Source organism: Hyaena hyaena, unplaced genomic scaffold (assembly GCF_003009895.1).
Source record: "Hyaena hyaena isolate Hyena2069 unplaced genomic scaffold, ASM300989v1 scaffold_170, whole genome shotgun sequence".
Taxonomy (NCBI): domain Eukaryota; kingdom Metazoa; phylum Chordata; class Mammalia; order Carnivora; family Hyaenidae; genus Hyaena; species Hyaena hyaena.
Window position 1 is genome coordinate 393334 of NW_024080802.1, and position 25672 is coordinate 419005.

General features: G+C 35.1%; 1 protein-coding gene across 2 annotated transcripts in view; it reads left to right on the forward strand.

Annotated features, from left to right (window-relative positions):
• DCN (decorin) overlaps nucleotides 1-24737 on the forward strand; it is a 42575-nt gene extending 17838 nt beyond the window's left edge. For both annotated transcript variants that reach the window (XM_039240233.1, XM_039240232.1), the window contains 6 exons: nucleotides 1431-1543; nucleotides 7814-8027; nucleotides 8775-8888; nucleotides 14188-14281; nucleotides 17718-17856; nucleotides 23959-24737. In XM_039240233.1, coding sequence (XP_039096164.1) covers nucleotides 1431-1543; nucleotides 7814-8027; nucleotides 8775-8888; nucleotides 14188-14281; nucleotides 17718-17856; nucleotides 23959-24153 — 869 coding nt within the window. In that variant the 3' untranslated portion in view covers nucleotides 24154-24737. The remainder of the gene's footprint in view (nucleotides 1-1430; nucleotides 1544-7813; nucleotides 8028-8774; nucleotides 8889-14187; nucleotides 14282-17717; nucleotides 17857-23958) is intronic.
• Nucleotides 24738-25672: the final 935 nt, after the last annotated feature.

Sequence of the window (25672 nt, forward strand, 5' to 3'; positions counted from 1 at the left end):
GGAAAATGGCAGCGATCATGACTACACAGTGCTGTTAAATATCCTCCTACAAGATAGCTGTGCATCGCTGGAAACACTTCACTCTTGTTATTTCTCTGTGAACTGTTTCTGTAGTGTTCTTGGAATATATTTATGCATGTTTAGCATTGCCTGCATTTTGCTATTTAAATTTATAATGATAGTTGATCTCTGATAATGTGATAACGCAAGTAAAAAGTGATTTCCAGAGAACTTAGAAGGCAGGTGACTTCAGAAATATTTTCTGCAATTTTCATGGAAGACGTGAAGATAGCACTATGGCTACCATGGTAATTCCACAGTCTACACTTACATAAGATTCAAAATGGGAAGGACACCTTTGCAACATAGCAGTTATGTTCTCTGTAGAAATTTTCCTTGTAATTGAGAACTGTAGATTGAATTATATGTTCTGTGGGGATGTGGACAATATCTGTCTTGTTCCTGCTCTGTCCCTAGGACCTAATAAATTGGTGGTGTCTAGGAAGTATAACATAAGGCTGTGTTGAATGAATGAAAGAATTCAAGGTTCAGATATGGTGGAGAGGTTAAAAAACTTTTCTGATTTAGTTATACAACCTAAAGTATAGAAATGATCACATTAATTTGAGTCAATAGAATATCAAAATTTTCCTTAATGTCCTACAACTATATGAGACAAAGCCAATGGAAGAGAGACAGGCATTTTAATTTTTTTAATCTTTATTTATTTTTGAGAGAGAGAGAGAGACTGAGAGACAAAGTGTGAGCAGGGGAGGGACAGAGAGAGAGGAAGGCACAGAATCCAAAGCAGTCTCCAGGCTCTGAGCTGTCAGCACAGAACCTGACTCAGGGCTCAAACTCACGAACCACAAGATGGGATGCTTAACCGACTGAGCCACCTAGATGTCAGGAGAGAGGCATTTTACATGTATATCTGTGGCAATGTCATGTTACAACTAAAGGATCTCTAATGATTTGACTAAAGCTCTTCTCTACTAATGGTATATTTATGTAGAAAGTATAGATTTATAAATCACTTGCACTTAACATTTATCAAAGGAATTGATTTCTAAAACAAGAACAGTGAGGTAAAACATAATGTGCACTGAGAAATTTGAGCCACTCTCTTACAAAATATAAATTTACTTTTATGTAGAAAAGTAAATACATAGGGAAGGTGATGTATTTATTTATACTTAAATATACATATATGTATCCCTTACATATGTATCCTTATATATATATCCTTTGACCTCTTTGGCAAAAATAAGGCAGGTACTTAAAACTACAATTGGTATAATTCCTAGAAGAAACTTATGGCATCAGTAAAACTTTCATCGCAACATTGATTTCTTTGCAAACACATCCTTTGTGATTGTATAGTCATGTGCCGTTTTTCCTGACCGCATATCACTTTATTCTCATGCAAGGTTTGGACAAAGTGCCCAAAGAGCTCCCGCCTGACACTACACTGCTGGACTTGCAAAACAACAAAATAACTGAAATCAAAGATGGAGACTTCAAGAACCTGAAGAACCTTCACGTAAGAATTCTTGGTTGGTTGGTTGGTTGGTTTGTGAATTGTAACAAGATCTGAATCAGAGGGTTTTTCAGAACAAAACTTAGATAAGGCCTGGAGTACTATATGGTGACAAATAAGCACATATGTGTTTATTAAATTCTCCTTTTGGGGAATGATGGGGGAGCAAAACATCATATTTATTAACCCCTAAAAGTCAGTCAATTTTCTTATATATACCCCCTATATCTTTAGTACTTGCTTTCTAATATATGTATATATATAATATATATATTCTATACATATTCTAATATATATTCTAAATATATTCTAATATATATTATATATATGTATATATATATATATATATAATCTTAATCTTCTCTTACATTTCATGAATAAAAGTCTTTATCTCCTCAGTTAGATAGTATTTCATTAGTGGAGCAAAATGGACTACTGACCTTAGCATTATTTTATTTTTTTCTGTTTTCTTTCGTTCATTTTCTAAGAGGTGCAAATGTTGTAAAGGCTCAAAGATTGGCACCAATAGGAAAAGGGATAAACATCCATGTTTTACTTAGTAAATAGAATTCTATCTTCAAATATCTGTATTTATATATCTATATGTTGCTTTGCATGCAGGATTATGCATGCTGCATTCTTATCCATATCTGTGCTTTTGTTGTGATTATTACTTTCCTCTACTCTATTACAATGTCACACACCCAAGTGTACCAGATAGGATTCCAGCAGAAAATTGATGGCACTCTCAAAAGGTTCACAGAGAAGGCGTTACTGAAGGGACTATCTACAAAGGGATGTAGGAGCCAACAAAGCATTATGAAGTATGAAAGCCCACCCTGAGAGAGGTAGGGAGCTGTATTCCTGCCTCCTGATTTCCTGTCAGTGCCTCCTATGGATGAACCTAACTAGAGGCCAGAGGTTAGGGTCATCTGGGTGAGGCAGTTTCCAAGTTCACTTCCCAGGACATAGAGGAAAGTCACAAAGAACAAAGATGGAGCATAACTATAGTTGGGAGAAGCTGTGTTATAAATGGAGAATGACTTACCCAATCAAATAGGGTTAAGCATTGCTAAGACAGCCTTCTGTAACAGTAAGTGCATTGTCTTTTCAGAGAGGTCTTCAGAATCTCTATAAACTGTATTCTTGAATCCAGCTCTCTACTTGTGGGATGGATATAATGTAGTTTCCCCTCAGAATATCATTGCACAATTAGTAAAAAGATGCCGGGTTTCAATGTCCATAATAAATACCAAACACGTCACTGTCTCTGTATTCTACTCTGGTAGGCCACTCTTGGAGTATTGAGTCTGGTCCTGAGCAAGACATTTTTAGAAGAGCATTAACCTTTAAGTATCCTCAGAATGATCATCATGGGGATAAAGAATCTGGAAATCATCTCTTATAATCACAGTTGACAGATATGTGGATGTCTAAATTGAATGAAAAAAGGTCATGAGTGACATATGTGAAGGGATATATTGGAGAAGAGAAATTGAATTGACTTACTTCAACTACAAAGTGACAGAAATGTCCTATTGGCAATTGAGTGGAGATTTCAGGGGAACAGAGTTGTGCTCAACATTAAAAATACAATGTAAAGCATTAGAATTTTCAGGAAAAAATATAGAGAATTGCGTAGTTACGAGTGACCTATATATAGAAATAAGTTTTACAGCCTCTTATGATGAATATCACAAAAATACATCTTAAAGTATTTTTTAAGAGAGAGCATGAGCAGCAGAGGGGCAGAAGGAGAGGGAGAGAGAGAATCTTAAGCAGGCTCCATGCACAGCACAGAGCCTGACACAGGGCTCAAGCTAATGACCGTGAGATCATGACCTGAGCTGAAATCAAGAGCTGGACGCTCAAGTGACTGAGCTACCCATGTGTCCCTAGAAATACATTTTTTTAAGGTCGGAAACATAAACAAAAAACTCTAATTTCACATCCATCTGGTTCTTCTAGTCATTAGAGAAAATAATGGAGGGTATATATAGTAAGAATAGGCAATACATAGTAAAATATAAATATAAAAAATAAATAATCTGGCTGCTATTACTAAAATAAGAAATATAGACTAAAGGGAAGTAATGTAAATAAAATAAACTGGGCACAATATGCTATAGGCTTAATATAATCAAGATAAGTTTTAGTTATCAACTTTTGGATAACCAGGATGAGAAAAGCAATGAACACTTTTTAGGAGAAAATACACCAGATTTTTATAAGGAGGCAAAGATATTTTTTTCCTTAAGATTTTAAGACTCTCTATGGAACAGTTAATAAAAATAAAGCCAGCACATTAAATGACATAGTCTGTTTACTGAAGTGTCCTACAATAGAAGCCTGATGTGATGTAAGTAGTGGATGTTATAGGCACCAAGAAAGAGTCAAATCAGACATATCCTACGTCAGGTTTCCAGTTAGTATTTGAGAGAATATAGGACAAAGGATCTAGAGGATTAGCAGAGTTTTGAAAGGAAGAGAAGAAAAGAGGGGTTTTTGTGTGAAAGGAAAGGCAAGGCGAAGAAAAAGCAGATACAGGAGTTGGCTAGAGTGAAAGATACAGAAAGAGTGAGGATAAGGCTTGAGCTACAGATCTCAAATCTTGAAGCAATGGGATCCATCTCCACTGATAAGATACTTGACCTGAGCCCCAACTCACATTTTCTCTGCCTTCATGGTACGTTTTCACTGGGAGTGAGCTGATGGCAATATCAACACAGTTTGTCAATGACTCTTCAAACTATCACTGGATATGTTAAAAAATTAATTAAGAAAAACAGTATTATTTTCAATGAACTAAAATTTAAAGGCTTCATTTTATTTTTATAACCACTCTAAAGCTACTTTTTTAAGGAAGGAAAATTCTCTTACTTTAATCCCAAATTACTCTATATTTAAGTATAATCTGAATAATTTATTTGAGCTCCTTATAGCCTTAAATAAGAGATACCTAGTTTCTGTGACACTCTCATTAAATCTGGCATTTGTAATAAGATGTTCTTTCTTTTCCATTTCTCTTCAGTATGTTTTCGGCAACTACTATCTTGGAAATCTCTTTCCTTCTACTTTGAAGTATACATTGAACAGAGGAAGAGTTTATTAGAGCTTCCAACTGTTAAGGGAATGTTAACCAGCTATTTTTCTCTTACTCTTTCATCCATGATCATTTCTATCCTTGTTATTTTGCAAATAAACATTATAATTTCAGCTAGGAAAGCCACACTTGAATGAGAAGGAAGAAGAGAAATGAAAATTCAGTAAAGGTTAAAATAGAAAGGATTTAACAGAAAACTTCCTTTTTTCTCAATAATTTTATCAATTTAAATTCTGTGTCTTGTAATGAGTAGTATATACTGTATAAGAGTAGTTTTATGCTTATATGTAAAAGAAAAACAACATAACTATTATGTGAAATAATGGGAAATTAAGTCTTACAATGCCAAATTTCAATGTATTTCCTTTGAATTAATGCCTAATAAATCTAGTAAGGAAGTTCTTTTAAATTAAAAATAAAAATCGTCAAAAATTTTATAATAGCAAATATTTGTTTAGCAATTACTATATACTAGGTTTAATACCTACATATACTCACTTGTGGAATTCTTACAACTTATGAGGTAGACACTCTTGATAACTCCCTTATACAGATGAGGACACTCAGGCACAGAGAGGTTACTTATTCACAGCTACTTGTTCATAGTCAACACAGCAAATAAGAGCCAAATCTTGAGATCTAAACTTGAGAGCATTCTGAATTGGGTTTGTACATTAATTGCCTATAAATATGATAGTAACCATATAATCCCTTAAAACAATAACTGGTACAGTGTAAACCTGCATTAGTGGCTTTGAGGGAAACTGTCCATAATACTAGTCAGGTGTCGAGATTTTTTTTCTGTCAATTTTCTTGAAATATAATTGACATACAGCACTGTATAAGTTTAAGGTATACAGCATAATGACTTCATATACTGCAAAGTGATCACCACAATAAGTTTAGTTAATATCCTTGATCTCTGATTATATAGTGTGTGTGTGTGTGTGTGTGTGTGTGTGTGTGTGTGTGAAGAGAAAAAAATGTGTTTTTCCTTGTGACCTTGTGAGGAGATCTTTTAGGACTTCCTCTCTTACCGTCCTTCATGGTTTTGCTGGCCTTTGGCATTAGCCAACGTAATTAGTTTATTCTTATTCCTATCTTACAATCTTGTCATTGCCTGTTATTTTATAAGTGAGCTTTCTTAAATGGGTATCAGTGCTTATGGAGCTAACATCAACCATATTTAGCAATACTCTATATACACAAATAACTTTGTTTTCGCTTGTGGATCTGTTTTGTGTGAAGTTCTAAGTCATATAGCTCTTAAAATTTTACTTCATTATGACCCAAATTTACATAGCTTATATTTATTTTCTGAACGTTTTTAAATTTGAAAGCAGGTGTGATTTCCACTGGATTAAAATGCTCAACCAACAATGCCATTTGAAAGGTACTTTGCAAAGAACTCCATATATGTCATTATGTTTTGACTCTCACAACAACCCCCTATTGGTGCTATTATTATGCTCAGTGTACTGAAGAAATAATTGGGGCAAATGTCATACTGCCCTTCAACATAACAGCAGGTAGTACTACTGCATGCTCACAGGTAGAGCCGTTATCTAGTTATTACCTAGCAAACAAAGTAATATTTTGTTAGCTGAAATAACAGGTATTATATCTTCAGGGTGATTCTTCATAGTAGGTTTTAACATTTAGTGAAAAATAAGCAGGTTTTCAGACTTTAGTTAATACATTTAATGATATCAAGCTTTCAGAGTTTTCTTCCATAGATGGCAATAGATGATCATCTCTTCATACTTAAGCATCTGCCATTTTGGGTGTGTTTCAATGAGGCAACTCCTTTTAGACCTCTCTTCTAGCTCTGCTTTTACAAATTTCCTGGGCATTTTCCTTGTAAATATTAATACCCTATGACTTTAACTATCACAAGTTTTTGCATTTTTTGTAATATTCTTTGGAATTTCCTGGGATTTTGTTTAAATCTACCCATGCATCTTTTAGGGTTAGTTAAAAGATTGTTACTTGTAATAAGGTTTAAGTAAGTCAAATAACGTGAACTACATGAGAATGTACATGGGTTAACCAACCGACTGTTACCTTCAGGAAGTATTTCTGCATTTCTGATACTGAAAGTTCTCATTGTTTTATTTTTTTGTTCCTATGCATTTTCATATATGCACAAAACTGCACTACAACTGAAAAGGAAGTTTCTTAGACCTTGATAAAATTATCCTGAATCCCAGAGGATTAGTTGACAAGAAGACTTTCAATAATTAGAAGTATGGTTCTATAGACATACATATCACTGGAAGAGAATGAAGTAGCCCAAAAATAAGTTTAGCAGTAGCTATGTGTATAACAATAAGGAATGAGAAGTAATTTTCTATATTAGGAGAATGCAGAAACAAAAATTTAAAAATTACCAAAAATATTAACATATTGGACTATATAAAACCTTTATATGTAAAAAGGACAAAAGCAGAAGAGAAAATATTAAGGCTCTGCATTTCATATTAACTATGTCTTTATTTTCTGTAAACCAATGATTAAAATATATTAAAATGTAATAAAAATGAGAAGTATTGTGATCAGGCAAATCTTTCTCTCCATAAAATACAGTAAATAGTAGCAGAACAAAAGGAAATTTATTTAACCTTTCAATTCACAAAGAAATGCAAAGAAATTATAGTGAGCTTCAACACAATGTACTTTGGGGGGAAATTATATCAAAATTTGCAAGGCTGCAAGAAAGTTTTACTGTCTTGCCTTGCTGGTGACAGTGCAAATTGATGCCACTCTTTAGCAGTGGAATCCATGACACTGGTCAATGAAGATGGACTTTTAGGTTAAAAAATTCGCTGGGGCATGATGGATGCCTGTGGGACTGGATTGTTTTCAAGTATCTTGGGTTACTCTCATAATTTCAATCTTTAGGAGTATTTACTGTTGAAAAGTTAAGTGTCCATGTATCTTATTATAATCTATATTTCATCACCTTAATTTCTGATGTTCAGATCCTCATTACGTTTCTGAAATGAAAGAATCATGTTTGCTTAATTTTTTTCTGATTTCTTGCAATTTTATAGATTTCTGTTAGTCCCATGAATGAAATAAATAAACTGCACACCTATTATATATATCATAATATATATTATATATAATATGATATTACATATATTGTTGTTTTTGTTCACTATCTGCAGACATTGATTCTTGTCAACAACAAAATTAGCAAAATCAGCCCTGGAGCATTTACACCTTTGTTGAAATTGGAACGGCTTTATCTGTCTAAGAATCATCTGAAGGAATTGCCAGAAAAAATGCCCAAAACTCTTCAGGAGCTGCGCGCTCATGAGAATGAGATCACCAAAGTGCGAAAAGCTGTGTTCAATGGCCTGAACCAGATGATCGTCGTAGGTACAGATATTCTTATAACTCTAAGGCCAGGATTGAAGGTTCACCTTAAAAGATTCTAAGTAAGCTTTAGCTGAGGGAAGGTAAATTAGCTAGAACTTGCATGTCTTTAGCCCATAGGAGGAACAGTAGCAAGACCAGCAGAAATGAGATTTTGAATATGTGCCTTGCAATGCTTTTGTTTCTCATCTTTAAGAATCTGGAAATGTGGAGAAAACTATAGGCCAAAGTCACCCTCATGCATTCCCAAGAAGCAATGGAATGGATGGAATTAAGTAATTATTAATTAGAGATGTGTGGGAGATACCTTTCCATTGTGGGGGTTGTTTCTATTGTGAACATCTATAAATCATTTGTTTTAACAAATGTGTTCTATATATGAGAACAAATGGTGATTACAATGCTAGTTTCAGATTATTTAAGATTGTAATTCATCTCAGGAAAGTAATAGCCCCATAATAAGTGTGACTTATAAACACTTGTGTTTGTTGATTTCTGGGTAAACCTTTTGCTTTATCATAAATCTTTGTGTTTTACTGTTATTGTTTGGTTTTTGTTTGCTTTAGTAAGAAATTTTTACCTTAGTTTGCTATCTCTTTGAAGAGCGTGTTCATTAATTTCTCTTTTGTTTTTCAGTCAAGTTGTTATTGACCCAAATTTCTCTTAAATTCCTTGTTGAAACTGACACGACTGTGATTTGCAATATCCTAATGCTGTTCTCTAAGAACTTTGCACTTATTGCATTTGTAGAGCTGGGCACCAACCCACTGAAGAGCTCGGGAATTGAAAATGGAGCCTTCCAGGGAATGAAGAAGCTATCCTACATCCGCATCGCTGACACCAATATAACCACCATCCCACAAGGTGATAGAAAATTTTCCAAGGCAGTTTGACATCTAAATAGAAAAAACTTAACATTCAAAAAGAATGTTTTGAAAATTTAAATGGTGACTGAAGCATTCAACGTTATTTCCAGTAAATTGTCTACCCCTGTTTCTGTTGAGCCTGGATGACCCCTGGGCTATCTAGGCTCATTGTAGACATGGCAAGATCTATAAAGTCTCTTCTGAGATATAACTTACACATAATGATTTCTTATTAAGGAATTGTGAGAGCACAGGGGAAAAAGTATAGTTGTTTAAGAATATAATGTCTTGCTGGTGTTAAAAGAAAAAAGATACACAGAAACACCTCTGAAATTGAGCCACTTTTTACTTTGAGTCAGTCTTTTAGCAAATTCCTTTCCATCTTACTCTGCCATTATGTAAGTGGTGACCACTTATATAATAAGTCTTATATGATAATATTGTAGAGAATGTGGATTTTGGTCTGTTTGCTTGAGTTCAATGTGTCCCTAATTGACTCTAAGATCTTGGACAAGTTATTCAGTATTTATGCCTTAATTTCTTTATCTGCAAAGTGGTAATAATACTAATATACAGCTCATTAGGTTGTCTAAAATTAAATAACTAATTAGAAAATATCAGGCCTGTAAATAAATAGTGGATTAATATTACATTTTATTATTCATAAAAATGTTTTGACATTCATTTTGCTTAGGCAAAGTACCAAACACTGGAGATAGGCCAGTGAATAGGGTATACTGCCTGCCTTCATGGGGCTTATTATCTACAACAAAGCCAGACAAATAGCCATCACCACACAACCACGGGGTCAAGGTTATCCAGCTAAGGGCTGGACACATAAGCCAGTCTTTGTGAATCAGAAAAGAAATCCAATCATTGTAAAGAAATGCCTCTAATTTTCACATTTTCCCTGCCCCAGTGTTTTAATCTTTCAAAAGCCCATTTGTAATCTCAAAATTTCCCCTTCATCTGGACCTTTCTCAGCTTACATATCTTGTTCTTGGACTGAGCACAAAATGTAGGTTTTTTGCCCGCAGAACACAATCAGCCTTTATTGTGCTTCCACAGAAACTTCAGCTCCTGTGAGTACATATTCCATAGAATGGTTTCTTACCACCCCTTGCCCTCTCCATAGTCTTTTTTAGTCTTTTTGTTACAGAAGATGTTTTTCTGCCCATAATAGCAACTACTGGTATAGATAAGATAGATGAAAGGTAGATGATAGATAGATAGATAGATAGATAGATAGATAGATAGATAGGGATTGATTAATAGTTTATAAACCACTTTCATATTGAGCCTCCAACTTGCTGCATGTAACAAGTGTCATTTTTTAAGATATTTATTTATTTTAAGAGAGAGAGCATGAGAGAGAGTGTGAGACAGAGAAGGAGAGGGGCAGAGAGGATCCCAAGCAGGTTCCATGCTCACTGCGGGGCTCGACACAGAGTTCATTCCCACAAAGGTGAGATTATGACCTGGACCACAATCAAGAGGTAGACAGTCTGCTAGACAGTCAGTTAGACAACCTGCCACCCAGGCACCCCAACAAGTGTCTTTTTACATTCCCAGGGCAGATGTGTATATATCTGTTTATATACAATATATGCATCATATATAATATTTATATTATCCCAAGTATAGATGTATATATATTTTTATGTTTTTAATATATTTTATATTTTAGTAATGTTTTAATTATTTAATTATATTTAATTATGTTTTTCTATATAATACATACACATACATCTTGCCAAAGGCCATAGAGCTATAGAAGGCCAAATAAAAAACCTAGAACTTACTTTTATTTATTAAACACTTACTATAAACATTACAGTAACTAAATTTTGTTCAGCCCTTATTAGGTAACAGGTATTGTGCCAAATGCTTTTTATGGATTCTTCTATATGAATCTCAAACCATTTCTCTATAAGAAGATTGTCATGCCTGTTTAATAAATAAAGAAAACCAAACTTAGTGACATGAAATAAACTGTGACCAAGGTCTTGGAGTTTGGAGGTGGCCAAGCTGGGGCTGCACTGTGCTGATGTCAGATCCCATGTGCGTGACCACTATACTCTGCTGCCTACCTAAGTCCTCTCTCTTATGCATAGTTATGCTGGGAAAATACATAAGTCTGCCTTTCCTAGGCCAGACTCTTATGCCTGAACATCACCAGCCTCTGGGAGTCTTAATGTCCACATTAATAATCTACTATCACTGATAGAAACACAAGGCAGAGGGATAAAGTGACAAATTATGGTTTCTCTATTTAAACAACATGAGTGAGAGGTCTGACTCAGTCACATAGTCTTTCTGTGACTTTAGGCTAGTTGTTGCACATCTCTAAAACCTAAGCGGGGCGCCTGGGTGGCCCAGTTGGTTAAATGTCCGACTTTGGCTCAGGTCATGATCTCGCGGTTCGTGGGTTCAAGCCCCACGTCGGGTTCTGTGCTGACAGCTCAGAGCCTGAAGCCTGTTTCAGATTCTGTGTCTCCCTCTCTCTCTGACCCTTCCCCACTCATGCTCTGTCTCTCTCTGTCTCGACAATAAATTAAAAAAAAACTTTAAAAAAAAATTTAAGAAACAACAACTCAGCTTTGCTATCTATGGAGATATCAATGACACGTATCTTCTAGGATATTTATGAGAATAAATAGACACAAATAAGACTTATAATGTGCGTGTATCTGGCCCAAAGTAAGCTCTTATATTTACCTTCAAAATGAAAAGGAAACCGAGAAAAAGTAAGTAGAGTATAGGTTCTTTAGCTAAATGCTACGGTGGCAAAGGTTAATGGTATTCTTTACAAATTTGCCTCTCTCTATCCTATTGCAAGTTGTCTTCCATAGTCAGTCTTTCTCCTGACTATAACTTTACTTTCGGGAAACTGACATTGCAAAATGGAAGACACTTAGAACCTAGGAAAGAGGTATGGATGTGATAATTATTGTTCTAGAGACATTACATTTTAATAATATCTTTTCATGGTGATAGGAAAGAAGGATGTGTATTCAATTTGGTCTGCTATAAATTCACTCATTAATTATATATGGGAATATTTTAATAATCTACATTTGTTTTTTTTTTTTTAAATGTTTTATTTATTTCTGAGAGAGAGAGAGCCTGAGCAGGGGAGGGTCAGAGAGAGAGGGAGATACAGAATCCGAAGGAGGCTCCAGGCTCTGAGTTAGCCATCAACACAGAGCCTGATGTGGGGCTCGAACCCACGAACCGTGAGATCATGACCTGAGCCGAAGTCGGACGCCTAACTGACTCAGCCACCCAGGCACCCCACATTTGTTTATTCTAAGGAGGCTTGAGTGGTTGAAATCCCTTCTTCCAAGAATGACTGTGTTTTCATGATATTTAGCCATAAGAACGATGCAATTGTGATTTTGTTACTGGACCCCCGAGACCAGGTTCTTGAGTCTCAGTGTCATAGAAATAAACACTGAACTCAAGGGAAAGAATGCGGGTGGAGTTTATTAGAGGTAACTTGTGTACAACGGAGCCAACCAGAGAAATGTTGCTCTCTGAAAGAGTATTATGCAAGACTTCTAAAGGCACTTTGCCTAGGGGAGAGGGGCTAGGATTTGGGAAGCATTCTTCAATCCCACGGTCATTATCTGTGGTCATTAGTTTTCAGTGGACAAGAGACAATCACAGAATGCCTTTGCCTATGGTTGACATTCTTTTAGGGCTCCTGGAAAATAGAAATACTTGTGCAAGCAGGCTTTAAATTGTTACTTCTAATTTTGCCCAGACAACCATTACTCATAATGACTATTATCTCATTTGTTCGCTTTCCCAGAAGAAGGTATTTGTCTCTAAGTATATGGAAACTTTTAACCTTTGCCTCAGACCAGTGGCTTTACAGGAGTTAAGTCCCTCTTGCTTCTTTTATACTGTGTCAACCTCATTTCCTTCAGTTAAGAGCACGCTAGTTAACTACCTTTGACTGTCTGGGGGCATTATACATTTCCCTACTTAGCAGCTAGATAGCCTCTGAATTTGTATCTGGGAGTCTCAGTTTCTTCATCTATGAATGGGGACTAACAAAAAATAATTTGTAAACTGAAACAATTAAATGAGCTAAGTTAGGGAACATGCCAGTATCAGCGTTCACCACATTTCAGACGTTCAGGGTGAAGTTCCCTTCCTTAGCATCTCCCTCACAAAACATAGCACCGTAGAGAAGTGAATAATAAGTTCAAATAACATACGGACTAAACTTTTACATTAACTAGACAGTATTGATAGAATCCTGCTATTGATAGAAAACATAACCTGCAGTTTTCCAATTTTGTTCTTTACGGACAAATAACCAACACTCTCTGCTAAGCAGATGTTAGTTCTACATGTAACCAATTTGCTCTTTTCTTTGTGGTCGGTGCTATTCTTCTAAGTGGAACAATATGCTCTTTAAAAGGCTGTATCAATGCATATTATATCCTCAGATGGCAGGAGGAAACGAAAATAAAATATTCAAACTTTTATATTAATATGACTAAATTTTTAGAAGTCGTAATCTTTCAAGAAGCACTGTCCAGAGGTTTCGTGGATACTTTGGAGAAATTATTTCCCCAGGTGTTCTACACATGGCAGATAGCTTGATTATAGACCTCTGCATTCCTCTTGCATAAAGAAACAGTCTTGATTTAAAAGGCCGAAGTAATCTTTAGCCCTTGTACACATCCGTGTTGCACAGGAATTAGATGCTGGGTGTGTTTGGCTTGTTTGTTTCTGTGTTTGATTTTTAATGTAGAAAAGCTGATTACGACTGAAGTACAGTATATCTGTTAATTATTCATAATGCCCATTAATGAAATACTTAGTTAAATTTGTCTATAGGTTTAACTTATACATAATCGCTTTATTATAGTTCAAATGCTTACCTAATTTTCGAGTTGTCTTCTTTTATCAATGGTAGTGTTAACTTATTAAAGAAACTCATGAGATTCAGGGCGTGACTTCAGCTCTCCGATTGGGTCTTGAGAATTCCTGAGAATTCCTGGGACAAAAATCTACTGTGTGACAAACCACAGTCCATATTTTTGTTAAAATCAAACTACGAGAAAAGGAAAAAGCGCTTGAACTACTTCCAGAACTGTATATTATTATGAGAGGGATGAAGAAAAATGATATAAAGCAAAACCAATGAAAAAGATGTAAAGCAAATCCTTTGACACTCTGTGTCTTTTAGAAAATAGGTGGCCTTCGTCATCATTAAGTCTTTCTACATCCCGTCATTACGATTATCTGCTAATGTTACATTTTGTACTTCCGTATTCCAGGTCTTCCTCCTTCCCTTACTGAGTTACATCTTGAAGGCAACAAAATCTCCAAAGTTGATGCAGCCAGCCTGAAAGGACTGAATAATTTGGCTAAGTAATAATATTCTTTCATAACTTATGTCAGTAAAATGGCCAGATGTATAGGTGTCTACGTGCTCAGAACCAGAAATACCATGGGCAAATTCTGACCATATCACATTTTTTGATCTTGGTCCCAACCACCTCAGATCTCAGCATGCTCAATTATTTTTTAAAGAACTATGAAATAGCATACTTAGCATAACCATGAAGATTATCGACCATACTATGTTTAGATTTATTTAAACATATCTCATGTACAAAGCATCTGATTAAATCAGCATGCTTATTCCATAGGTTCTAACTTATGCATTCACTAGAAGGTTGATTAAATTATGATCCAGTGTTCAGAACTTGAAAGTGCCTTAAAATGAAAACTACCAGGACGTGAAAATACTGGGCGTCCCACACGACTGTATTAAGATAATTATGATGAGATTCTCACGCCTCTATTCTCTGAAGAGTTTAAAATGTCTCACAACATTTAGTGTAGTCTTACAAAAGTTACTGGGTTGCTTTTGTGTGTGTGTGTGTGTGTGTGTGTGTGTTTTCTGGCTCTTCTTACCTTTTTTTTTTTCCTAATAGGTAATCATTAGCTCCTTTCCTGCCTTCTAGCTTAACTTTAATCTTTCTATGTTTGCAATCTGGTTAAGTAATAAAAAGAGGAGAACGCTTCCAAACTATTTGCTTTATCTTCAAAAAACACTCTGCTCTTGAATGGTGTTGCTGAATGTTCTTACGAAGGAGCATGGTGTTAGGCCAAATTGACTCACTCCTTTTTTTTTCTTTATAAATTTTATGGTAGATAAATCAATATAAACTATAAAATTGATCTTGAGAAATAGCTAAGACCAGATGATATATAACACAGCTTCTCCCATTTCTGTGGATATTCCCCAGTGAGCTTGTGGGTGGTGAGGGCTTAAGGTGAGCATACTCATGTATTATCATATACTGTATTACCCTAAGTCTCAGATGATAAGAAATCTAAAGCTATTTTAATTACAGCCTCTAATATAGCAAATATATTTTTGAAATAGTATTGTCCATCACTGACCTTTTTTTGTTGATTTGGTCTCTCTAGCTGCAGAAAATGGAAGAAGATAAGTTGCATTGCCTGTTGTATAGAACAGTCATTAGGACAGCTATTATGAGTGGTAGTGGTAGTCATAGAGATGTACAATAGTCTAATTCCAAATATGGTAAGCCATTAATAATATTTGTGTCTTTTTAGAAAAAAAGTTTATTTTATGCTGAAAGTGGCATGGAATTTATTTTTAAATTCCATTTATTAAATTGGAGCAGATTGACTCATGGGCCAAGCAAAATTTTCCAATTTGTTTGAATGTATCAAACAAATTTCTTTTTGTTTGGAATCAAGTCCTGAAAAATCTGTCTATGAAACCATCAAATCCTCATGTCGTTTACTCTTCACTGCTGTTGGAACATGAGACATGTTTGGGTATCGAAAATCAAAACTGTGAAAAGGAGAAATAAAGCAGCCACTGATCTCAGAACATTATGGGGCAAATGTTACAGTTAGTTGTTAGGAACATGTGAGGAGAAATAATATATGCCTCTCTTCAAAAGTATAAGATGGTTTTCAGGCAAACTTCCCTTTTGTTATATATGTATACATATAGTATACATATAGCACCATCTCCTTTACTAGATGAAACACTCTTCAGTGGAAGGAATCGTGGTTTTTGAGCCATGTGCCCTCTACCTTCCTAAGGCTAAGATAACATCTTGAACATAGCAGGTCCCCCAAAACATTTATTGATTGAATATATAAATAGATCATCAGAAAAGTGAACTTTCTCTGAATCAGTTATTAAGAATATTATACTGTAAAAATGTATTAGCCCAAAATTGAATATGGGATTTGGAATGTTGTAAGAAATGGGAGACAAAGGTCTATGATAGAAGAGACAAGAGATAAATATCTAAGACTGGGGGCAAAACAAATTGTTCTCTGCCAAGATGCCAGGTTAATAATCAATAGCTAAGCTAACACATTTTATTAATAAACTAAAATTAATATACAGTGATATCAGTTATTTCAAATCTCAAGTCGTGATTAAAATCGAGAGACTTGGGTTACATACAATAGAATATAAATCCCAAAATGACTCAAAAATCAGAACTAGCTGAAGGCAAGCTAAAATGATCCTGCTGAAAGTTCCCAAGGCTGTTCTACATCATTTGAAGGAGCCCAGTAGACCCCTCCTCTTTCTCTTCCTTTGAGCTTTCTGATTCTCTTTCATTTCCTTGTTGCCTCATCCTGGGTATCTCCTCTCTGCCCTTTTGGATTGGCATCTCCCTAGTTTGACAGAGTCATTCATCTTCATAATGCCAGATAAACCAGCCTGTCTCCCTGTTAACCTCTTCTAACTTTTGAATCCCATTGACTAGGAAGAAACCTCCGGGATGCAGAACTTTCACTTGTTATGCATTTAATTTAAAAAATGCATCCCAAAACTTTGAGTGGCATTGTATAAGAAATGTCAAAAAGGCCAACACACAGACATGTAGGTCACAGATCAGGGTCAGAAGCCAGGAATGCTGGCACCAGGCAAATTCTGATAGTAGCCGATGATCACTGAGAAGCTCAAACAAAAGCAAAATGCCAATTCTGTTAACCTTCTTGGCAGGTATGTTTACTGATTCATTAGAACCTTCTATCTTTTATTTCCAATGAAAAAATTTATGTAATAAATATACAATTGCTGATTTCTAAAATGGCCAAAATGATACTAGTACTCTTTTTAGTATCATAGGGGGCAAATTCATTATATGCGTTATACAGAGAAATCAATTCAACATCTAGTCATTGATCATAAGAAGCTCTGTATTAGTACTGGATACGCTGCAAAATAGTCACTTTTGTCTAGAAGAGACCACAAGTACACAGTCCCTTGAATTTTTTAAAGAGGGTGATAACAGGAGGCTCTAGGAGCATTTACTAGGGGTACCTATCTAGTCTGGTAGGATCAGCAGAGTTTCAAAGAGAGTGAGTTGGGGCACCTGGGGAGTTCGGGCAGTCAAACCCAAGACTCTTGATTTCAGCACAAGTCATGATCTTTTGTTCAGAGCCCAGGGTTGCTGTCAGTGCAGAGCCTGTTCAGGATTGTCTCTCTCACTCTCTCTCTCTCTCTGCCCCTCCCCTGCTTGCATGCATGTGCTCTTGCTCTCTCTCTCTCTCTCTCAAAATAAATAGATAAATATTTTCAGAAAAGAGAAAGTGACTCTAAGTTGGGAACTTACGAACACATGGGCTTTATGTAGGCTCAGCAAGGTTGGAAAAAAGCACTCTAGGCAAAGGGAACAGTAAGTAAGTGCAAAAACAAAGAACATCCTTGCCATTGACTTGATAAATCACACAATGCCTGTGAGAAAGGCATCCATGTGCCCTGAGCAGGGCATGCATTCATTTCTGCTTCCTTCTGCAGGTTGGGACTGAGTTTTAACAGCATCTCTGCTATTGACAACGGCACTCTGGCCAACACTCCTCATTTGAGGGAGCTCCACTTGGACAACAATAAACTTATCAAAGTACCTGGAGGGCTGGCGGAGCATAAGTACATCCAGGTAATGCAATGCCACTACACCTGTGAGGAGTCTTGAGGGAGCAAACCCTCCCTCCTGGGATACGAGGAGGCAGGACGCTCTGCCTGGGAATATTTTTGCAGAAAGATATTTTTAATGTTTCCACATCATTATTCATTCTGGTTTAATGAAAAATACAGGCTTGAATTATTATTTTTAATAGGAATATCACCTTAAACTTATTATAATGCTACCTGCTAGGACATAGTATTTTTTAGGAAGTAGTTAAGATAGTTTCAAGTCATAGATCAGTGTAACAAAAACATACTACTTGAAAAAGATGAAATCATCTGTGATGGACAGATGTGGAATAAAAGAGCAATTTTAACTTTTAGCTGTAGCAGATGTCATGAAGGTCCAAAAGAATGTTCTGTGACTGAGTTAACTTCATGTAAGTTACCAAGCTAGAGTACATGCATAAGGATAAGAAGTTATGGTCCAGTGGCCCATGGAGATAATAGAGCTTTGTAGTCTGTAAACCTATAAATGTAAGTCAGCTCATCAGTTTAAACAGTGATATATTTTTTCATATATAAAAATACAGATTTCCACTGTTACTCTGAGGAAATGACACAAATATGTTATTCAAATTTTATATTTAAAAAATTAATAATGTGGTTATTCATGGATTTTATGTGTTGGCTTAATTTATCTAATTTTCGGTTTCTTTAAAGGTCATATTTAAATTGCTTCTTTCAGAAATTTACATAGGTGCTTAGTTCAACCATGGTGATTGAGAAATTATGTCTTAACATTGACACACTATTATAGATAAAAACTTTTTATTAAGTTGCCATTTGGTAATCAACTTTTTTGCTTGTGGTTCAAGATAGGTTTATTGCTTACTCTGCTCTCGATTATGTCAAAATGTTATTGACCTCTTTTTGTATTGGTTTGTAACAAAAAGTCCAAATGAAATAGATATCACCATTCACATTAGCTAGATTTCAGCAAAGTATCTGAATTATAAGTATGAAGATGACACTTGAACATATTTTATTTCATGCTGATTCTTTTTTAGTGGGTCTTTGATGGTGATAGGATAATGAGTAAGCAGGTCTGAAGGCACAAGAGAAAACAAGACACTTTTAAGACCTAGGAATCGCTACCATTGTTACTATTAAGATTTCTGTTGGTAGTGGGCATTTTTGGGGGGGGTGGGGAGACTCTTTCGTTTTCATTTTTATATCCCAGAATAATCAGTTTTACCTTCTTGATTGCCATTTTTCAAGTGTCAGTCTGGACATATTATTGAGTTCATAAGATAAGTTTAATGAGTTTCTTAAGAACATGTATGAGATGGGAAAGGATAGAATAGGATGCGTGGAAAGAAAGTATCACTGTAATGGTAAGTATTTCATAAAAATGTTGTTTAAATGCATATATATACTAAATTTATATTTATACTATTTATATATACTAGATTTATATATACTAAAGATTTACATATACTAAACCTCCGTATACAATGTGTTTCTTATTGTGAGTCACAGAGAAAAATTTATAAAACATGCTATTTTGAAATCTTTGTTGAATATCAGTAAATATCATGGGCATTTTCACATGACCTCACATTCAGAAGGGTCTCACTCTTCGTTTTCCATATCTAATTGGCTATCCATGCACCCATTTCATCTCTTATAGGCTCTCTTCATCTTCTTATAAGCTCTTAGGGATTTTGCTTATCTTACTGCCTTTTTTGGTAAACATATAACTCAGTTATTTTTAGCAAAATTATATACTTGTTCAACCATCACCACAATCCACTTATAGCACTTATATTATTCCCAAATATTCTTTGTATCCATTTTCAATATCATCCCCTGTCATAGGAAAACATTACTCTACTTTGTTCCTCCATGGATTTGCCTTTCCTGGACATTTCATATAAATAGAATCACTTATTGTAATGATTTTAGGTCACCTGTAACATAGCATATATCAGTAGTTCATTCATTTTCATCAGTGAATAGCATTCCATTGTGTGTATATACTGTTGTAGACTCTGAGTCTAGAGTCTTGTCTAGCAAGAAAGCAGGGCACAGGATTAAAATACAAGAGATGGCTAATGTCCGGGAGAAGACAAGAGCCCCTATTAAGAGTCCTTACTCTGTTCTTATTAGGATCAGAAGGCTTACAAACATGGTGATGGATGTGCGCAAAGAGACAATAAAACTGTGAACATTAACTATGGGACGTGAGGGAAAGGGAGTCTTGAAGATGTGTGGGGTTAGGGGTTTGGGTTAGTACAAAACAAAATCCTGCCGCTGAGCAAAAGGTTGCTTACAGAAGACAAGAAGCACCACTTCTGTTTCCTGAAACTGGTCTAGGGGACAAGAAAGACAGAGCATGCTACCTCAGGGTCAACAAGGCCCTTTCTTTTATTAATTAGCTCCACTCTGGGCAACTTTGCCCTGCAGACATTTATAGCCCTATTTACCTGTTTACCTAATGGTCCTTCCTTCCTGTGAAAGCAGCTTTCTGCTATAGTACTAAGTTGGGGGCTTCTGCTCTGAATACCTTATCTTGTTTATTTCATATACCTTTGTTCTACATTGGGGCCTTTGCCCCACCATGTCTATACTGGGGCCTCAGCTCCACCCTCTCTCTACCTATTTGCCTAATCTTGTTTACCCAAACTTGGGTGTGAGCATCCTATGGCTTTCTAATTCTTTATGCCTTGTTAACCCATCCGTGAAAGCCTAGGGAATTCCTAAACTTATTCTCCACAATATAGCACATTTTGTTTTGATGACTTTAACCTTTGATTGTGTTTTGAAGTTGGGAGTGAAGGTCTTTTAACATTGTTCTTATTTCTCAAAAATAAGAACTATTCTTGTTTCTTTGTATTTTCATACAAATTTTAGAATCAGGTTTTAATTTTTGCAAAAATAGCCTGTTAGGACTTAACAGGGATTGTGTCGAATCTATAGATCAATTAGGGATGAATTGTCATCTTAACAATATTGAGTCTTCCAATTCATAAACATGGAATATCTCTCTATTTCATATTATTTAACTTCTCACAGCAATGTTTTTTCTTTTTTTGTATACATGTCTTACAATTATTTCACTAAGTTTATTGTTATTTTTGATGCTGTTGTGAATGCTTACCTTAACTTCATTTTTGAATTGTTTTTTCCTAGTACAGTAAAACCTTGGTTCCTGAGTATAATTCATTCCAGAAACATGCTTGTAATCCAAAGCACTCATATATGAAAGTGAATTTCAAGAACCATTGGCTCAGTTGTGACCATGTGACATTTGGTGTCACATACTACTCGTTTTGCAAGACATCACTCTTTTATCAAGTTAAAATTTATTAGAAGTGTTTGCTCATCTTGCAGAACACTTGCAGAACAAGTGACTCGCAATCCAAGGTTTTACTGTATATGTAAATAAAATTCATTTTTTTATTGATCTCCTATCCTGATACCATCCTGAAATTGTTTTAGTTGCGGAAGTTTTTGTGCATGTCTTTGGATATTCTGTTTTTGGGATCATGTCATTTGTAAATAAATATGGTTTTAGTTAATCTTTTCTTATCTGAATTATTTTCTTTTTTCTTTCTTTCTTTCTTTCTTTCTTTCTTTTTTTTTTTTCCTTCATTGCACTGGCTAGAATCTCCACTGCAATATTGAATAGAAGGAATGAAATTAGACATCTTTGCCTTGTTGTCTATTTTAAGAGAGGGATGGACATTCAACCTTTTACCATTCAGAGTGATGTTACCTACAGGTCTTTCGTAGATGCTCTTTATCACGTTAAGAAATTTTTCTTATCAGTTTATTGAGAGTTTTTGTCATGATTTTTTAAAATGCTTTTTTCTGTGTCTGTTGAGATTATCATGTGGTTTTGTCTTTTATTCTTATAATAAGGTAAATTAAATTAATTAATTTTTCAGTTAAAGCAATTTTACATCCCTGGGATAAATTATGCTTGGTCTTGGTGATGGTGTAGAATCTTTTTATATTTTGTGAGATACAGTTTCCTTAGAAATTGTTAAAATTCTATGTCTATGCTTATATGAAATATTTGACTGTAGGTTGTGTGTGTATGTATGTGAGGTGATTTTTGTCTGGTTTAATGATAGAAAATAATGACCTCAGAAAATGAGTTGAGAACCTAATTTTCTTTTCTACACAGGCTAATCCTTGCTTTATGTCTTGACATTTTCTTCTCTCATCTTCAGTATTAACCATAAACTCTAACCAAACCAGCCCCCCCTTTCTTGTTAATCACTGCTAGAAAATAGAGAAGGGAAAATGAAAAGAAATTTTCAAAGTCTGAGAATTATAAAAAAAATAGTTACAGGTATTTTTTGGCTTTAATATCCCTTGTTTCTGTTTTTATATGGTATCTATTCTCTTCCTTCTAAAACCTTTCTTAAACAAGACCCTTTTCACCTGCATAAAATATGAATGTTCTGGGAGGTGGAGCATCTCATAGGTTTTATACTGCACTTTATAATTGCCACATCACTATTATATTTTAATTTTGGTTGTATGATAAGTCATTTCTCGCTCTTCAGAAATCACCTATACATGAAAACCCATTTCTTAAGCCCTTTCATAAGTCTGATATTTAATATACATGAGAAAAATCTGTGAACAAGTTACCATTCTCTTAAACATGATCATAAAATACATTTCAGAAAAAATTCTAAAGAACTATAAAATTCTATTCATAAGGTAGAATTTGTAACATGGAGTAGATTTTCATTAAAAGTTCCTGAGTCTGGGGCACCTGGGTGGCTCAGTTATTTGAGCGTCCAACTCTTGATTTTGGCTTAGATCATGATCTTATAGTTCATGAATTTGAGCCCCATGTCAGGCTCTGTGTTGACATTGCAGAGCCTGCTTGGGACTCTCTTTCTCCCTCTCTCTCTGCCCATTCCCTGCATTCTCTCTTTCTCTCTCTTTCTCAAAATAAATAAATTAACTTAAACAACTTTCTAGGTCTATTCATTCCAAATGCTATGAGACTCCAGTGTTTCTTAGACTTTGTTATTATTTTGATTCAAATACTTCACACACTCTTCTTGTCCATTATATATCACTTCTTCATTTTGCATAATCTTATTAAAAGGTCCATTATTTTATCTTTGCCTTGAAAACATTCCATGTAGACACAGTTTATGAAATAACATAAATTTATTCATGTACTCATTTAACATATATTTATTAAACAACTACGCTGTTTAATAGACAGTGATGATACAGTCATGAACAAAACAGAACAAGTTTCCTTCCTCATGGAGCTTTTATTCTAGAGAAGGAAAAAGGACAAAAAAACAAATCTATAATATGCCATATAGTGATAATTACTATGAAGATTTAAAGTAGTGCGACTGGGATAGAGAATGGCAGCATTGGACAGTCAGGGAAGGAGTCTCCGGTAAGAAGAAGTTACATACATTACATGAAAGAGTAAGACTTGTAGACACCCTGGAGAAGGTCAGTCCAGGTGGAAGAAACCATGTGTGCCAACCTAAGGAAGGACCATGATCTTTGTAATAGAAGAAAAGCAAGTAGGCCAGTTAGATTGAATAGTGAGGGGAGATGAGGTCAGGCCGGAAGGATGGCAGATCATGTTGGATTTGTGGGCCATTGTGAGAACTTTGTACTTTATTCTGCATGAGATAGGAAGCGACTGGAGTGTTGAGGCAAAGAGTATATAACTTGGCTTAATTTTTTAAATAATTGCTTTATGAGCTAAGAAAAGAAAAAAGAAAGAAGAAGGGAGGGAGAGGGGGAAGGAAGGAAGGAAGGAAAGAAGGAAGACTGACTTTGAAGCAAAAGAGGAAGCAGGAAGGACAACATTAAAGGCAACTTAAATCATCCAGGAGGACACAATGGCAGTTTTGGACAATGTTGGAGGAGTCAACATGGGGACAAGGACTGGGTTCTGGGTACATTCTGAAGACTGATCCAGCAGCATTTGTTGATGGTTGGGCAGAGAGTGTAGGAGGAAGGAGGGGTCAGGGTGAAGAGTAAAGAATAAAAGAAAAAGAATAAAGTATTTACATAAATGGCTCAGTATATTTAGAGGAAAATAATCATTCTTTATTATTTCATTTTGCAGGTTGTCTACCTTCATAACAACAATATCTCTGTAGTTGGGTCTAACGACTTCTGCCCACCTGGATACAACACCAAAAAGGCTTCTTATTCAGGTGTGAGCCTTTTCAGCAACCCAGTCCAGTACTGGGAGATCCAACCATCCACCTTCCGATGTGTCTATGTGCGTTCTGCCATCCAACTTGGAAATTATAAATAACTCCCAAGAAAGTCCTCGTTTTTATAACCTGGAAAAATCCCATTAATATCATTGCTCAAAAAAAAAAAAAAAAAAAAAGAAAGAAAAAAAAAGAAAGCTAGATACTGGAAACCTAACTGCAATGTGGATCTTTTTCCCACATGATTTATAATGCATAAAGCCAAATATGCAGTTTAAATAATTGCCTACAATAAAAAAAATATTTTGCCTGCCATTTTCAGAATCCTTTTTTGAAGCTTTCCGTTGATGTTAACTGAGCTATTGCAGGGATTTTTTTTTTCCCTAAATGTAAAATTTGGAGTAAATGTATATATACGTATATATACATTTCAACAATTTAGTAAAGCTTTTCTTGTTCAATTTTCAGAAGGAATCAAATAAAAAAAGTATTGATCTTCTGTAACTCATAGGCTTTTAGATCCTTTGACATTACGTTAAACTGCAAATTCTATCTAGCTCTGTATTAAACCCTGTTATTACTGGTAAAGCCTCATTTGAATATGTAAATTCAATACAGGCTATGTAAAATTTTCACTAATGTCATCATTTTGAAAAAAATAAATTAACAAAAACATTCAAAATTACTATTGTATAAAAGTGTAATCTTCCCTAAACTCAGTTTTCTGAAGAGAGCAGACATTGTGCTCGTGGCAAAAATAGCACATCTTTTCAAGTTCTCGCCATTTCTTTAACTCCTGTTTTTTGATACTTGTGTATTAGAACTTATATTACTTATATTCAGTGCTAAGCTGATAAAGCACAAAGCTGATTTTTCCTGATTGGTCTAGAAAGCTGGTATTTTCAGTTACTAAGACAGTAAATCAGTTTTAAAACATGATGTGTATAATCAGGCTGCTCATTGGATATTTCTATAATTACTAGATTAATATTCTAATATTCTAAATATTAGAAATATTTATTGCATTTAGTTAAATCTTCAAATTTAGATTTTTTTTCTGCAGGATTTATAAAGACCATTCGTCAAGCCTGGGGAATAAGCTGATTTGCAAAAAGTAGAGATATATCAAAAACTGTATTTAAGCTCTCCACGTCTAACAAGCAAATATGTGAGGATGATTATTTTTTTCTACAGTGTTGGATGCTTTATGGTTGCAAACACTGACAACCAAATCCAAACTGATTTAAACCATAAAGGAAAACTCAAACCATCCTGCAGTTTGAGTAGGCTGTAGGTACAACTTGATCGGAGTTCCAGCCAAGTTTCTCTGTATCTCTTTCAACTTCACCTTCTTTCATTACATTTTCAGGCTGGCTTCCCTTATGGTTGAGAAAATGCATCTCCCTCATTATTTACAACTCAGAACACAAAAGCATATCAACACAAAATTTCCAGAAGTCATGAGATTCTGTCTCATTATTACACAGCAACCTCACAGCCCTATAGAGGACATGAGTAAATACCATTTTATAGAAAAGTAGACTGAAGTCAGGAGAAATTAAGGAACTTTCCTATGGTCAAATACCTGGAAAATACATGGAAACAGAGTGATCTCTTTTG